General features: G+C 37.6%; 1 protein-coding gene and 1 long non-coding RNA gene across 2 annotated transcripts; both read left to right on the forward strand.

Annotated features, from left to right (window-relative positions):
• Window positions 1-746: 746 nt before the first annotated feature.
• LOC125178500 lies at window positions 747-3,222 on the forward strand. The gene is made up of 3 exons (XR_007156922.1): window positions 747-785; window positions 990-1,116; window positions 3,168-3,222. It is a non-coding gene; the product is annotated as an uncharacterized LOC125178500 (long non-coding RNA).
• Window positions 3,223-3,256: 34 nt separating this feature from the next.
• On the forward strand, window positions 3,257-17,173 carry LOC108678061. The gene is made up of 17 exons (XM_018166400.2): window positions 3,257-3,303; window positions 3,833-3,877; window positions 4,147-4,718; window positions 5,021-5,099; window positions 5,481-5,672; window positions 6,157-6,255; window positions 8,011-8,082; window positions 8,414-8,609; window positions 9,057-9,204; window positions 9,870-10,037; window positions 10,424-10,501; window positions 10,917-11,064; window positions 11,549-11,621; window positions 13,552-13,656; window positions 14,736-14,817; window positions 15,106-15,328; window positions 16,742-17,173. Exons 3-17 carry the CDS (start codon window positions 4,170-4,172, stop codon window positions 16,819-16,821), a joined length of 2,292 nt encoding a protein of 763 aa, XP_018021889.2. The 5' UTR covers window positions 3,257-3,303; window positions 3,833-3,877; window positions 4,147-4,169; the 3' UTR covers window positions 16,822-17,173.
• The last annotated feature ends 267 nt before the right edge of the window (window positions 17,174-17,440 follow it).

Below are 17,440 nucleotides of genomic sequence, written 5' to 3' on the forward strand. Positions count from 1 at the left end.
TATACGCGAAGCTTTGCTTATCTTGCAATATACGCGAAATTTTGGCGCATATTGCAATATAAGCCATAATTAACTCACACTGTTAGCGGAATTTTACGTTCCATACAATATTAACGAAACTTTGGTGCAGCAGCATTATACGCGAAACTTCGCTTATCTTACAATATAAGCGAAATTTTGGCACATGCATCTTACAATATAGGCTTAAGATTCGATCGCAGTTTGCAATCTTACCGAAACTTAGGATGATTTGCTGACATCAAGGCGATAATTTCCCGTCGTTGAACCTGTGAACCCAACACAATATGATTGGCTAACCAAAAATTTTAGGTTTTATGTGGGGAGTTTCTTCAAACTTTTAGAAATAAATTTGTTCATTGGGCCGGCAAGTTCTGATATTAAAGAGACTAACAAATCGTTATTGCTTGCAGAGCATTAGGATTGCCCATTCACCTCACTGTGGTTTCTCGAAAACATATATTAGGGTTTTTTTACTCCACACCTACTCCCATTAGTGTTTTTTTACTCCAGTTAATGCCTTTTCCTCCTAGTGTTTTACTCTTTCCGTCAGCTATTTCAATTCATAAATTAACGAATTTTAAGTGTTCAACCTAAATAATTTTATAAACCTATTAACTCTTATTCAGCGACGAAGATTCATGGGAACAACCCCCGTCGGAATTCGACGTGCCAGTTGAGCCAGAGAACCGCTGGACGCGACTGAAGACCCGCACCGAAGAGTTCATCGAGACCGTCACCTTGGACGGCCCTGCGCAGACTTGCGGGTAACTGGAATCATTTAGTTTGCTTTCTTCACGTAATTTTTAGCCTGCAAAGTGGTCAAAATGTTGAGATTTTTATGATTGATTATGAGACTTGCAGTGACAGAAGCACCTCCCAGGCTGGAAACTGTCAAAGGTTATAGAGATTGTCGCAGTAACCCACCAATTTCCTGATAATCCGATGAGTTCTAACGTGTTTTATTTCAGCGCTCGTCATTGGTTGCGTCGGCTGGTGTGGTTGACGTTCTTGATTTTGTGCACGGTGTACAGCCTCATGCAGTGCTACGACGTCTACAATGAGTACATAGGGTACCCTAAAGCTGTGGCGGTTCAGGTAAGACAAAAAAATTATTTCAGGTCTCTTCGAAGAAATTTAAGATAGGTTAAGATACCTTGCAGGTCTAGAATTTTTCGGTATCCAGCTCACCAATAATGCGGGATCAGCTTGCACGCCAAGTGTTTTAGTTGCATAAAATACGTAAAATCCCACGAAGTAATCATTGGATTAGGTTCATTGTACAGTAAATCACTTTGAATTCTCTTCAAATTCAACAAGAAAGCTCACCCAAACGTAAAACGCCGTTTTAAAGCGATAAAAGTCTGTAATAATTTCGCAAGTACCAGTTCAGCTGTTTCTAAAATAGAATTAGTATTCCTAACTTTTTAAATTCAACTCAAAAATACTCCCAACCCTAGGAATTTCTTCACTTGAAAGAGGTAAAAAGTCTGTTATAATTTCACGAGTATTCAGCAAAGCTGCTTTTAAAATAAGATTGGTAACTATTTAAATTCAACTAGAAATTTCACCCAAACCTAGAAATTTATTCATTTTAGAGCGGTAAGAAGTCTGTTATAATTTCACGAGTATCAGTTCAGCCATTTCTGAAGTTGAATTAGTATTCATAACTTTTTAAATTCAACTTGAAAGTTCTCTCAAACCTTGAAATTTGTTCATTTCAAAGCGATAAAAGTCTGCAATAATTTCACGAGTATCAGTTCAGCAGTTTCGAAAATAGAATTAGAACTCCTAACTTTTCAAATTCAACTCGAAATTTAACAATCAACCTAAAAATTTATTAACTTTAAAGCAAATAAATTTAATTATAATTTCACGAGTATCAGTACAGCCGTTTCTAAAATAGAATTTGTATTCATACCTTTCAAATTCAACTCGAAAGTTATCCCAAACATAGAAATATTTTGACTTTAAAGAGATATAAAAAGTCTGTTAAAATTTCGCAGGTATCGGTTCAGCCGTTTCTAAATAAAATTAGCATACATGACTCTACAAATTCAGCCCGAAAGTTCTCCCGAACCTATAAATTTATTTATTTTTAACAGACAAAAAGTCTATTATAATTTCGCAAGTATCGTTTCAGCCGTTTCTAAAAAAGAATTGGATAGCATGACTTCTTAAATTAAACTCGGAAGATCACCCAAACCTAGAAATTTATTCTCTCTGAAGCGGTAAGAAGTCTGTTACAATTTCACAAGTATCAGTTCACCCGTTACTAAAAAAGAATTAGTATTCATACCTTTTTAAAAGGCAACTCAAAAGTTCTCCCAAACCTAAAAATTTATTCACTTTGAAGCGATAAAACGTCTGTCATAAATTTACTAGTACGGTATCAGTTCAACCGTTTCTAAAGTAGAATTAGTATTCATAACTTTTTACATATAACTCAAAAATTCTCCCAAACACAGAAATTTCTTCACTCTAATGCTATAAAAAGTCTGTTATAATTTTGCGAGTGTCAGTTCAGCCGTTTCTAAAAAAAATAGTATTCCTAATTTTTCAAATTCGACTCGAAAGTTCTCCCAATCCCAGAAATTTATTAACTTTAGAGCGGTAAAAAATCTGTCACAATTTCACGAGGTATCAGCCGTTTCCAAAATAGAATTAGTATTCATAACTTTCTAAAATCAGCTCGAAAGGTCTCCCAAACTTAGAAATTTATTCATTTTAAAGCGATAAAAAGTCTGCTATAATTTTAGAAGTATCAGTTCATCCGTTTTTAAAATCTAATTATTATTCATAACTTTATTCATAACTATTATCATTCCTTTTTTAAGTTACAAAATGAGTTCAAAAAGCCAGCTTCAAAATCTGTACCAAGTTTAGTCCAAAACGACAACTTTCATTTTTCTAACCATATTAAATCACAGCGAAATCTTTACCTATCCTCGGTTTCGTAATCGGTCTATCCGGTCAGAACTCCGACTTAAAATGAATCGGCTCCTGCTTGTCGATGGACATCGATTAGAGCCTCAATTTTCATTTAAACAATTTAATTCCATTGAATCGATAAGTGTACCTTCTTTGATCACCAAAATTCACATGTTTTCGTTGTCGAAATGGCATGAATAACACATTTTTCATCTCAGCTTCAAACGGAGCGCCCGGCGCAGTTTCCAGCGGTGACTCTATGCAGCCTGAACCCCATCAACAACGAAGAGGCGCTCAGGAACGACATAGTCTACGGCGCCTTCATCAACGTGCAGGAACAGAACACAGTCACTGGTGAACACTCCGCTTATGCAAATATTTATTTCCACAGTGATGAATAATTTGTTTGAATGCAATAGCAACATTTTTAATAATCCACAGCTACAATTTTCGTTTAGATTTACGACCAACTATCGAATATTTCATTCTGATCACATTCCTCAAAGAGCCCAAAAAAATTGTATACGGTTGTGTTCAGTCTGTTTATAACGAAAATATATAATTATTTTATAGTTGTGTTTAAATGTATGTGTTAGTGCAATAATATTTTCCACTAGGTGGATATATTCCGGCTTCATTTTACGCGGAGCTGACGTGTATTTTGCATTGACAGCTAATTTTCATAAGACTTCTTTTTGTTTTCTTCTGATATCTAATAAAATAATCGATAAATTTTACAATTTATCGTATAAATAAATGCACGATTAAATCTAATGCATCAACATAAAATCTAGTATCAACCTTCATATTTTTCTTAAATTTCTAGAGCTTAAAGAATTACTTAGCTTGAAACTAAGCAATGCAACATCTTCTACTTTTTCAGAATGTGAAGGCCTCAAATCTGTCAGTAACGATTCCTTGGAAGAAGGTGAATAATTCAACAAACCGTGGAAATTGTTGAAATAATAAAATGAACGATACAATACCAAGTAATTACTGTACCGAGCAAGAAATCAAACAATTACTGAACTAAATTTTACTATAATTCAAAAATAATAGATGAGCATCTGCCAGCCATATTTTTCAGGAGCTTATAAATCCTATTTTATCGTTTGGTATTAGCAGAGTATAAATACATAAATAAAATACAACCAACTAGTGTACAAAACCTCTTAATAAAAAAGCTTATTTTCACAGATACATGCGATAACTCATGTGAGATGGATCCCCACTACGAGTTGTACCACCCCTCCGAGGACGATTTGGACTATATAGAAGGACTCCTGGCAAACTTCGAAAATGTTATCAATGAAAACATGACTGGCTTAATTGAAGATCTTGGAGAGGCTATTAATGCAGCCAAAAATCTTACGAACGGAGCAACTTTACCAACTATCAATCCAGTTAATGCCTCCATTGTTTCCGATATCCCGTCAATCATTCCAGCCAATGCCTCCATTGTTTCTGATATCCCAACTATCATTCCACTTGATTCCTCCATTGTTTCTGATATCCCGTCGATCATTCCAGCCAATGCCTCCATTGTTTCTGATATCCCAACTATCATTCCAGTCAATGCCTCCATTGTTTCTGAAATTCCAACTATCATTCCACTTAATGCCTCCATTGTTTCCGGTATCCCATCGATCATTCCAGTTAATGCCTCCACCATTCCCGGTATCTCAACCACTAAAGTTACAAATCTGCCGACTATTGGTGGTTTTCCAGTGACAGGCCTAAGGGGCAAGCGTGCAGTTTCTCCAATATTGGTATGTACCTTTAAAATACTTTAAAGCAATAAATTTTTTGCTTGGAGCTGAAACGGTCGCTGTTGTTGTAATAGATTTCATTCTCATCTTTGTTGAATAGTTCATTCCGACAACCTTACTTAGAAATATTCATGCAATGAAGCAAAATTATCTTTCACGAACTTCATTGGATATGTGAGATTCTCTCCTAATTCACTAATGATGATTCATAGTCATATATCAAATTTGATTATATAACTTTGATTATTTTTTGGTTTGGCTTTATTATAAGATACAAACTAACGTGTGCTCAATGAATGCAGACCCCACCTTCACTCAACTCTACCATCCTACCCACGCTCCCCACCGTCAGTGTGCAGAACACACGTGCTAATATAACAGGTGAATCGTTATCAAATTTTCCAATGAATAAATTACTAGTACTTTACACTTGAAACACTAATAGTAAGTTTATTATATAAAGGCGAGCTGATAATATAATAGTCATTTTGAAAATCTCCTAAGTTTGAAATCAAATGGAATCTGGCCGAGTCTTTTAGATTTAGATTGCAGCGGTGAGTTGGCGGTTCTAAACCCGCTTTTTGTTGCGGAAATTCTGATAGAAACCGGCAAGGAGGCCGGGGAGTTGTTAAGAATATATAGGGAACTGGCTAACATAGCCTAATCAAAGCTATAACACTAGTATATTTTATTATTATAAAATTGACGAATAGTGGTGTTATTTTCGTGGAATCTTATGATAGTCCCTGATTGCTCGAACAGACCAGTCTCCATACATGGAAAAGGACAAAGCCTTCCAGCGGTTGCAGTGTAGCTTCATCTACCAGTACCAAACGAAGCTTGAGGAGCAGACAAAGAAAAACTTCACTTTTGCCACGGATGTGGGCACGGTGGATCACTCTATCAGCGAACTGGTCAAGAGTGTTGGGGACATGCGGTTCTGCACAAACTTTGGTGAGATACGTCGCACCATCAACAGTGTTTACATTCGTTGCAATTGCGACTAATGGAAATAGTAAAGATAGAAACTTGGAGTCAAGTCACCATTTATGAAAATAGCAACTTGGATCTAAACTTAGTAAAACTAAATTTTCGCTTTAATTTTGTTTGTCTTTTTTAAGATTAGTACTTAGACATGAGAATGAAGCTGGTCTTTGGACCTTTTCATTAATTATAGAATGAATATTATTCGTATCAATTTGGCTAGTAGTTCGTTGACAATTGTATACTGGTACCTGTTAAATATAGCAGAGTTATGGGAGCTCTCATTATTTGATTTAATTAATCATTTGCTGAGTAATTTGAATTTTTTTATTTTTACTTTGTGACCCAGTAGCTCACATTTTAGAAGACATTATTTATCGACATATTCCATGAAAATTTGATTCATGCTCATGTTTCAATTGATTTGGACTTTTCTTCCTATTCAATCGAAAAGAGGCGTGGAAAAATAAGTCTGTCACCATTCGTTACAACCTAGTCTGCAGGAAAGAAGTCTACGAGGATTTACTTGGGAACTACACCGAGATAAATAGAGGTTGGTACTTCAATCAAATATGGTTTGCATAAACTGTAATACAATTACATCCAATTTCCATGTCGTTCCTTTCGTAAAATTTAGGCATATCTTTCAACAAGGATACTTTTTGTTACGTAAGAATACCGAGGTGAGTAAATTTTAATTTTCTTGTCTTAGTTCCACAGAAAAAATCGTTAATATATTCAAATAAGATTGATGATCGACGTACCTAAAACGAAATAAGAAGGAAAATGTGAGTCAAATAAGTCTTTCCAATGTGCGTCGCTATTTGAGCAATGTTTCTTCATTTTCCGTGTGCGAAAGGCATCACCGGCAACCCACTTTAAAACTGTGTCTTTTGTCTCTGCGATCCGACGTCTGCTTGCCTTTGGGTTCTAAAAATCGGACTGTCTTTGCGATCGGACGAACGGATCGGGCGAGAGATTGAGTTTACGATCGGGTGTTCTACTTGTCTTTGAGATCCAGAGATCAGTTTGTCTTTGCGATCGGGAAATCAGCTGTATAGTATTGGGAATCGCGGGAGCGTCGAATTGCCACTAAGTTCGGACGATCAGATTTTCTTTTGTATAAGGCGACCCGAATGTCTTTGGATCGCGCAACTGATTGAAATTAATCAATTTATTCCGGGTTGAGTGAAGAAGATTGCTCCCGAAACCCTTTTCTGAATGCACAAATTATAAGAATATATAATATATTCCATCTTTATTAGAAACCTGTATTTGTGTTGGCCTTGATTTAAATTATTTCATAAAGACATCTAACAAAATTTCATTGTTTATCTATCAATGCCAAAAGAGATCGTGAGTTCGAAAATCATGCAGCACTTGCGATTCCTGCAGTGCAAGTAATGCAGTAGATTTGACTGCCGATGGTTTTTGATGGATTTCAGGTAGTTATGTTGTTAAAGCTTGATAGATTCCATGTAGTTTTGTTATTGACACTTGATTGTATTTTGGGGTATAGTTATGTTATTAACATTCGACTTATTGTTGGCAGTTATGTTGTGGACTTTTTTTTTAGTTTAGGCAGCCATGTTAACGCAAAAATGGAGAAGAATCATAGAATCTTCAGTTACATATATACGGAAAACAATCTTGGCTTTCCATTTCTGTTAGAGTTACCATAAAAACGGGAATGCTGCCCCCAAAAATTATGCAGAAGTATACTTGAGTATGAAACTGTTTATGCTAATAAAGATGGACAAACAATACATTAGCTCCAACAATCAACTTCATGTATTTAAATTTTTAATTAAAAAGATCGTAAGGCGCACGTTCTGACATTTTTTGGTTTGCTATCATTGGTGGTAAGGGTAAAAAGTTCTGCTCCCATTCCAGCACAATCAGTACATCACTGAACGTATCTGGCCATCCTTTACGATAATTTTCGCTTGATATACACAAATATCTACAGCCGTAATCCTTACGAAATGATCCCAACGCACACCAGAAGTAATCGATTGCTAGTCGCGTAATTTTAGAATTCGAAAAACTGACCGTAATATTTAAACGAAAATTGCTACGATTCGTTCATATTGAAAATTTAACAAACAAAAAATAGGGTTTGCAACCACTTTCGGAATTCAGCTCACAATCCTTACAAATTTTTTTCATGATTTTATTTGGATGGACCGTTGCCATTTTATCACAGCGCTGCATTTTGAAGACAATTTAAGCATTAAACTGACCTTAATTTACACTGTTTGTGCTAAGTAAATCTTATCTCCGTCTTATCACCTGTTACGATTCACAGCCTATAACGAGACCTACATCAACTGCACTCACGTGGCCGTTTCTTGCGTTTCCGGAGTCTACGATCTACGGAGTAAGCAAATAGCATTTTTTTTCTTCTTAAATTTCTATTTTCTTCTTAATATAAAAAATTCCATGACATCAAAAATCAGAAAAAGACCCGGAAATAAACAAATTATGTAAAATAATGTGACAGCATAAGAAAAAAAACGATGTACTTATCAATAACACGTTCCATAGAAGACCAGAGAATGCTTGTTATTTAACATTTTCGTTGTTTATCTCTATCTGCAAATTAAAATTTTGGTAGAATTTTCCTGGCCCTCAACTACATGTGCATTAAAGAAATATTTCTTCTCAACTGTACCGATTATCACCTTTATCAATAACAATGCGCTTTTCAGATTTGTGGCAGCCTGCAAAAGAAATCAATATGACTGACCAGCGAGTAAAAGCCCTCGTAAACCGTAGCCGCACGTACGACTTGTCGGATCTCAGGGGGCGCTTCGCCCCCGACCGCGACGTGGTCGAGAAGACGGCGAGGAAACGAGAAGACTTCGTCCAAGTGTGCAGCATCGACAACGTCCATTGCAATTACAAGTAATTTTAAAATTACACAAGTAATCTTGCAATTATTAATTATGTGCCAATAATACGTATGACTAATGTTGCTATCACATATAGAGCTAATATCTCTCGGTCAACTCACCAGATACCTGCAGAAACTAAACAAATATGCTACGTTGTCTAGCAAACAGCGTTTGAATGAGACGAAATACTTGAATTAAAAAGTTAAAGATAGTTTTATCGTACTGGAACTCCAGTTACTAGAAAGCTGCGAATATCATAGGAATGCTCAGCCGATCCACACACAAAAGATCACAAATCAATATCTTCTAAGCGTCAAAACCATAGGCCATGTATTTTTCCAGTTCAATGGCCAATATCTCATTTAAAAACAACTTTTGCGGTTCATCATAACAAAGCATCCAATAAAGTCATGTATGAATACATTAGTTACGGCTCTTTCCACGTGAACAATTTCAGGCAATTTTACCCGTACACGACGAAGGATGTGGGAGTTTGCTACACGTTCAACAGCCCACACCTCGTCCTAGAATCCAGCCCCAACGTCAGCATTGATGACCGCAGAAAGAACTTCAAGCCAAGAACTTCGTTCAAAACCGGACCGCAGGTTTGCTGTTTGGGTGGATTTTTTAGCACTGGAAATCGAGTTGACAAAATAATGTATATTTTCCTACGTATTCGTTTAATTATTTATAATCTGCATAATTACAAAATACTAAATACAAAAACCGATCATATATACCGTATCGACTTGAAAAAGGATTTAGTTTTTAATTTAAACTTAAATTGAATAGTTCGAAAATACGTGGCTAATTATTTTGACAAATATTTAAGAGTTTATTTCAAAATTGCAAGAGTGTAAGTGTGCTCCAAATTAGAATTTATTGAAAAATAAATACGCTTGTATTATAGTTAAAACTGACACTTTGACACAATATCTTTGAAACTGTGTTAGCCAATCCAAGTAAATAATTTAGTATCTCTGTGCAAATTAGTTTCCATCAAAAATGTGAATTGCTTTATTCGAGTGGTCATTAATGCGAATGTTACAATGAATGGGCATTTTTAGGCGCAAACCGACATTCATTACAAACGAATTATCCATCAGAAAGATTTATTGTTAAATTTATATTGTTGTCTGCACAAACATACACAACAACATAATCCTTCACCAACACACCCTAAGCGGGAACACTTGTCATTGCATCATAGCAAAAACTACTAAATGTAGCAAAATAAATTCGCATTTTCTCTTGACATCAACTCGACCAGAGCGGCCTGAGCCTGACGCTGAACCTGCACGCGGCGAGCTACCTGTCGTTGCTGTCGCCCTGGTCGGGGCTGCGCGTGGTGCTGCATGAGCCTTGGCAGGCGCCCTTCCCGGCCGATGAAGGCTTCAACCTCGCCGCGGGACTGTCCCACTCCATCGCCGTAACCAAAGTAAAATGAAATGGAATAAAATCTCTTAGTTTAATTAACTGCATGAATGAGGAGTTAAATATTGACAGTGACTCGACCAAGACAAAAGTAGTTCAACTCCACATAACCGGATTAATGTTCATTACGTACTACGTCAATGGTGGGACCATCGCGCCTCTGTTGTTACGCATGGGTAAGTGAGTGGCTCAAATACGAGTAAGAACTTATCATTCCAATCTTACCATATTCGTTGGGGTCGGTTGTATAGGATACCAAACATATTGATGCTTATTTCCAAAATCCTTTGAATTCTGGTCCACGTGAAACCATAAAGTTATCAGCGCGGAACTACATAATTTAAAACCGTGAATTAATTACCGTGCTAATAATAACAATTATTGACGCAGACTGTGATGAGCCGCGTAGGGCCTCCATACGGACAATGTGCCGACACCAGCAGCAAGATGTTCGACTACTCCGAAGCGGTACGTCTTCAAGAATTCATAATTCTGAATTCCAATTACTCGTATATTGAAGTCTAGCGGTGATATATCAAGGAAAATCATCTCTCGTGTTAAGCTTCACAATAGAGTACTATCAAAATTTAATAATCTGTAGAGCTAATAAGCTAATGAAACTCTCTCCCTTTCGAGTAATTGTAAATGCGCAGTTCCTCTCGTATATCCTTCACTCTCTATAATCCTTTTACACCTACCGCAAATAAGACTTCAATGCAATTATTTCTACCTGGAAGTAAAAAAACGGAATATACTTGATATAACATGGGTATTTTAATATCCTCAGGAAAAAATACCATTTATAATGATGAAAACCTTTCAATGCTATTTTTCATTTTCAATTGATTAATCTATTGGTATGGTGGCTTCCTTCTCCCCGTAGCTGTGCAATAAGCTGTGCATTGAACGCGAGTTCCGGCGTCGGTGCAACTGCACAGTCAACGAGGGCCCCGCCTTCGACTCCCTCGGCGAGGAGGACGAGTTCAAGGCCAAGAAATTCGGGAATTGCGATGCCTTCGACCGCTTTCAGGGTGAGAATTAATTATGCAGAGTGATCAACGTAATGGTAAAATCTAGTGTTAATTCAATTCACGTGTAATCAACTTAGGTTTACCCCAGAATGAAATAAAACATAAAACGTTCACTGCACTTTTCTCCTGGCTGATGTTGTGGCTTTGACTGTTAAGAAATAATTTCGTTAATATGGCGGCGACTAAAATTTTTGGATAACAAAATTTGCAGATTTATCTATTAGCTTCCATGTTTCTAATTCACAGCCATCAAATTATGAAATTTTTTTCGAGCAAGTGTTATCAGATTTTCTACACCAATTGTAATTGTTCCAGATCAATCATTTCAGGCTTAGTTCCTCATACTTTGAGTACATACTCTGTACAGCCATTAACATTACTTGCAACACTACTCGCAAATAATACCTAACGAATTATAAAAAAGTTTTACCCCATATCAGCTAACTTTGAAACAATTTCAGACTATTGTCCGCTTCGTCTGCAGGTCTGTGTATGCAAGCAGTGAACTACGAGTCCACCACTGAAGTACTCAACTGTAACTGCGACCCCGCTTGCAAGTAAGCAAATCTCTTAGACATGCCGTGTTCCATTATCACACATTTTTTTGTAATACTTGTTTTGCGCGTTCGTCCTTTTTTCGTGATGGCTGACTTTCGTGAGCAACGTGCTGCCATCAAATTTTGCTTTCTTCTGTGAGAGTGGCAAGAAAATGCTACACTGCTTACAAGAGCTAACACTGATGATGCTATATGGAGAGGACGCAATTATTTTAGTGATTTCCCGCTTCAAAAACGGGGAATGTCAATTGATTACCAACCTCGCTCAGGCCGTCCTTCCACTAACCGCGCATAAAAAAATGTTGAAAAGAATTATGAACCTTATCCGTAAAGATTGACGAAGAAGCATTAACGAACAAGCGGAAATTTCCGAAGTGAATTGGAGTTCACCCCGAAAAATTCTGACAGAAGATTTTGTAAAAATAAGTAAATATTTTTTACATCAGTCCAGTTTCTTTTCGGTCCCCACTCGCATAGTCAGCATTGACGATGAGCTCAAACATGTTCATTAATCCGACATGCATTCATGCTCGCGGGAATCGTAAACAGTCAAAGGATGGCGGCTTCCTGATTTACGTAAAGTGTTGAACCGACGAGTGATCCGTGCACTATACTTCAGTCGCAGAAACTTTAGTGATCTCTCAGTGATTGCACCGTCACTATTAAATTGCGCAGAGGCTATATATTGAGCGCAGTAGAACTACAGTGTAGCGCAGTAGTAGCGTCAAGGCCCGTTTACACTAGGGGCAACGATATGGGCGTTGAGGCGCTTGCTGCAGCGCCCCACCGCCTGCAACAGTTCACACTTTTTTTGAACGCGGGAGCTCGAGACCGCGCGCTTTGAAGACGCGACAACGGTGACTTGTACACAAAAGTTTTTTAAAACTTTAACTATTTTCACCAGAGCTTGTTCTTTTGGATTTCGACTTTTATACTCCTTTGACTGAACTCTACAGGCATTCATGGTCTCTACAAAGATCAATTAGCCTCTACGAGAGAGTGAGTACAAACAAGCGTGGCGTTAGTTGCGATAGTGAAGGACCAGCGTATACAGACAACATCACCAGACCACAGACAGCTGTCTACTGAGTGCAGCCGCCGCCAGCGCTTGTGTTGCATGAGGCAGGGCGGCTGTGAATCGCTAGCTCGCCAATCGCTTCGTTGCCCACAAGAAGTGCAAGCAGACGCTACACAGATGGGCGGTGAGGCGCTTGACGCCCGTGTGTTGCCCCTAGTGTGAACGGGCCATTAGAGGACGGCGCTTGACAGGCGTCGAGGGTAGTGTTTCAGCATGGCCTTGGTGATGTTCCAAAACGAATTACGGGATCGTGGGGCCTGCGGATATTTTAAGAATGTCTATAGAGCATCAGTAACTGGAAAGCCTCTTCCTCTTGTTGTTCAGCGTCATCTCTGCTACGTGAAGCTGTGTAATGAAAAGCTTATCAACTTGTCGCGCATAGTATAAATAAATTTACTATTTATTCCTGCTTTGATTGTGCACTTACTATTTAGTTAATGGAAAATAATTTTGCGGTATCCTAACAATCTTATGCGGGCGTTGTCTACTTGCGTAATTTATGTGTGATTTTAACAATGAAACTTACTTTTTGTAGTGAATTACTAGGATACGGTAATGATTTCTCGAATAAATTTAGTTGTTCACAAGTTTCCTCAAATGGAGATGCCTTTACTTACGATGCTGTGTAAATATAGGAAATCATTTTCTTAACCATTCCCTAAAACATTTCCCTAACTTATGACTTCGTTCATAGTCCTCGTTCAGCTGCATAATTTTACCACGTTGCAATAACAGTTGTACCTATGCAGCTGGGTTAAAGTTAGGGCTTGTAGGGGATTTATCATCATGAAAAAATTAACTTCTTTCTGATGAGTTGTATTAACCGACATACCTGCCGCTTGTGGTTGACAGAGAGGTGCGCTACTCGGCTCTCATATCGTCCACCGACGTCAACAGGGAGTTTCTCAAAATTGTCCAGAACATCAAACAAGTTCCGATGGGCGGTGACTTGTGCGGGTGGGTGCTGTGTTCATGAAATATTATCAATCTTGTTCAGACCGTGCAATATGAACAGATAATTTCTGTGCATTCGAAAACTCAAAATACTCTAAATTAATTTACTGTGAACAATTATATGAGTAGGTTGGCTCTACTAAAGGATTATTACGACATCAAACTTTTTATTTACAAACCTTTATGGTAACTATCAGGACCGAATGTATTAATTTTCAATTATCGCACAAGAGATTTCCATACTGTCAATGACACATGAATCGCGACTTGACTCGCTTGACGTTAGTCACTAAAACCGCGTAATACTGCTGCATGGTCCGTAACTGCGATTTGTAGGGTTCGATTACCGCATGATAAATATGATGCTGTTTCGGTCTCGATAGAAAGTTGTGATTCCGTTTGCTCTTAAATTTAAAGGTTTTAACTGAATGATGGTACCGTGGGAGATGCGGCAGCTAAAGTGGCATTGACGTTAGAAGAGAAGACCGCACTGCACTTGCTCGAGTGAAATTTCATGGCTAGGCCTCTATCTCGGGCTGAATAACGATAAAAAAATAAATTGAAGCGAAAAGTATGGAAAAAATACTCGTCAATGACGAAACTTGAAATTAATTCATAATTGTATTGGATAATTGTATTTTATTCCTCGCGTGGGTCAGTGTATTTTTAGGGTGAATGTAAAATGAATATGGAATGATACGAGCCCCTGCAATTAATACAATAGAGTACGGGATGTGTATTATAGTCGAGATTGAAGTATACACTGGATATTATATCAGATTATTGAAGAATGACAACTCTCTCGTTTAGGACGCATTTAACGTGCATTCAAATGCCTGTGAAATTTGGGATAAAATTCGTATGTATGAAGCCAGTTGTAAATACTGACTTCACCAATGGCTGTGTTTTAACATGAACATTCTATCAAAGTAACCTAACAGCGACACCTGATTTATATAGCACTAATAGATATTTTTCTCAATCATGAATGGATTTTAGAAAGTTTCAAATGACACAACGGAAAATAATGGTTGTATGTTTCAAAACATTTCAATAACAAAACGTCAAATCTTTCTGAGCAGGGAATGGAATTCTACAGTCCGCCTTCAGATCTACATTGACTCTTTCTCATTCGAAGAAATTGATGAATCTCCAGCCTATACAGTGAGTAAACCTTAACAATGTCTCATGATAAATGATTAATCTCAATTTTTTTGCAGTGAGTAAAGCAAAACTGCGTGTCTTACCATTAGTCTGCTAAGAGTATTGGTTTATATTCCTGAAGAACATAATGTCGCGATCGACAAAACTTAAAGACCTTTACATATTCTCCCGATTCCATTGTAGATGAAGTTTATGCAACAAATGCTTACATCTCATTCAGTAGACATCAGCTTAGTTCATCATACTTGTAATTTTTTCTCAATTTATATGCTTATTTTATGCCCACAGTGGGCAACTCTGATCGCAAACTTGGGCGGCAATTTGGGCTTCGTGGGCGTGTCGCTGATCACCTTCTTCGACGTGGTCTACTACTTATTCGACGTGTTCCTGATCCTGGTGTGGCCGCGCTGCTACGACGTCTCGGAGGGCGTCACCAAGTCCGTCGCTCCCGTCAAGAAAATTCCGAAGAAAATCATCATCTTGGCCGGTCCTCCGGAGCAGCTGCCTCACGGTGAAAATGTGGGCTCGGACACCGACACGCAAACTAGTAGTTTGCGTGATCCTGACGGGATGATGACAAAATTTTGAAATTCATTTCAGCTTGCGTCTTGTTTTGTTGATAGGTAAAATCATGAATGGATGGATAGTTGACAAGTAGTAAATATTTTTTGTTCTTTGCGTTTGGAGGCAATCCTAAGCTGAAAGCTTTCATTCAGAGATTCATTGCTTGCAACACGATTCATTTGGCTAATAATAGAAATGAAACAGGATTCAATTCAGCAATCAATTCAGTTGAAACAAGGCTTAATTTTGCATTTCTGTGGTAATTCCAATCTTTAATATTCTTTCCTGTCATCATTTTTCGGCTTTACAGTCTGAGGTGGAATCAGCGCTTTAGTTACTGGCACCCTTCTTGTCCTGAATCATTTCGACGACCAGCAACCTCAATATGGCATATATACAAACGGATTTGATCAGACAAATTCAGATACACATTTCCAAGGGGCGATAGTCTCAAAATTGTCCTTCCTCATCTCTCGGAAACGCATAGGCTTCAAGAGAACCAGTGGGATAAGCAACGCATGCACAGCTCCTGCAATTCCAGACAAACGTCAATTTAAGCTAATTCATATTCTCATGCGCTGTTAGAAAAAACGGTGAAAAAACGGTCCCACCTGCGTTAATTCTAGTGGCCGGTCGTCCCGTGAAAATAAACTGTTTCGCCGTTTATATCAGATGTTATACGGATTTCTAGCGTTAAATTAGAATAAAAACGGCGACACGGTGTTTCTTTTCACGTGCCGACCGGCCACTGAAACGCCGGTAATACCGTTAACGGGAATTTTTCTAACAGTGTGTTTCCGACTGGTTAGTTGAGCCGACGTTCGCTGAGGCTAAAATATTATTGCTTTAATTTTACTCCGCAGAGAAATGTGTACAATTGTACAATATCGAAACTTTCCCAAACTCAAGGGCTGGCTCGACTGTGGACCCAAATGCATAAAATGCACGTTTTTTGCGAGTGAATCACACATAACTAACTTAATAATGAACCGATCCAAGTAACTGAAAAATCTTTCATATGTGTAAATGCGACGTCTCTGGCTTTGTCATAATTTCTTAGGTCGTCGTTGTTTTCGACGAAAAGACACACACGACGCTTTCCCTCAAGTTCATTCAGAACTCTATCAATTTTGAACCTATCTCATTGATAATTCATAATATAACTTATTAGTACCAAAGCGTCATTGCGAGAACCTTTCCATTGACTGCGAACAAGATCCTATATTATTTTCCCATCCAGAGTAATTTCCTTCATTGTACTGAACTCCTATTTGTTATCTGCATTCCTCATTTTGATAGAAAATTCTCTGGACTGCAATCAGTCCCGTTAATCTGACGGCTGTGTTACTGTTTCCCTCAGGCCAGCCATCCAAGAAGCGCCCGTTGAGGTCAAAAGACAGGTGGACGGATCGCTTCAACCAGGTCTTCATGAGCGAGTGAAACCATGTTCTATACTCAAAATTTCTCAGGCTCTATGTTCTTGTGTAATTGTGTTTCTTGAAGAAATCCTCACACGCAATGGCTTCTTTTAATGTCAGCACAAAATATGATAAAATTCACATCTCTCATGAATCTAAGTTGGTATTATTCGAATACAAGTTACTTAGGAACCATTTTCTGCACTCGCGTTGCGTACTTTTTATAGGTTATCAGAAAATTTCATATCTTAACATTTATATCGGTGTGTGCTTTGCTTATGAATATTCAATTAATACTGCAAGCGAATCATTTTTGGTGTTATGGTAGAATACATATATGGAAATGAAATTCCACTTATGATACTAAAACAATTTTTTCGTCAAATTCGTAAAATACTAATTTTATATTTAATTTACTATTTAAGTGTTGATACACGCTTAAGAATCATAGTTTTGCGCTCAGATTAAGTCAGCAAAAATAAATTTTAATGTTGACCTTGAAATTCAAGATGAAGGTTGAATGCCTAATTAATCTCGTATAAAGAATTAAATTGTATTATTAAATAGCTCGAATACAAATCATACTATTAAACGTAGTTTTTTCCCCATTCTACCTCTATAGTCAGCTGTTCTGTTCTGCA

This window comes from Hyalella azteca, unplaced genomic scaffold (assembly GCF_000764305.2).
Source record: "Hyalella azteca isolate HAZT.00-mixed unplaced genomic scaffold, Hazt_2.0.2 contig10293, whole genome shotgun sequence".
Classification (NCBI taxonomy): Eukaryota; Metazoa; Arthropoda; class Malacostraca; order Amphipoda; family Hyalellidae; genus Hyalella; species Hyalella azteca.

What these genes read in the sequence shown, in the direction of transcription:
- LOC108678061 (XM_018166400.2), top strand. Translation starts at nt 4,170, where the DNA reads ATGGATCCCCACTACGAGTTGTACCACCCCTCCGAGGACGATTTGGAC. An exon ending in AACGTCCATTGCAATTACAA is followed by an intron (nt 8,610 to 9,056) that starts GTAATTTTAAAA and finishes GAACAATTTCAG; the next exon opens with GCAATTTTACCCGTACACGA. An exon ending in AACTGCGACCCCGCTTGCAA is followed by an intron (nt 11,622 to 13,551) that starts GTAAGCAAATCT and finishes TGTGGTTGACAG; the next exon opens with AGAGGTGCGCTACTCGGCTC.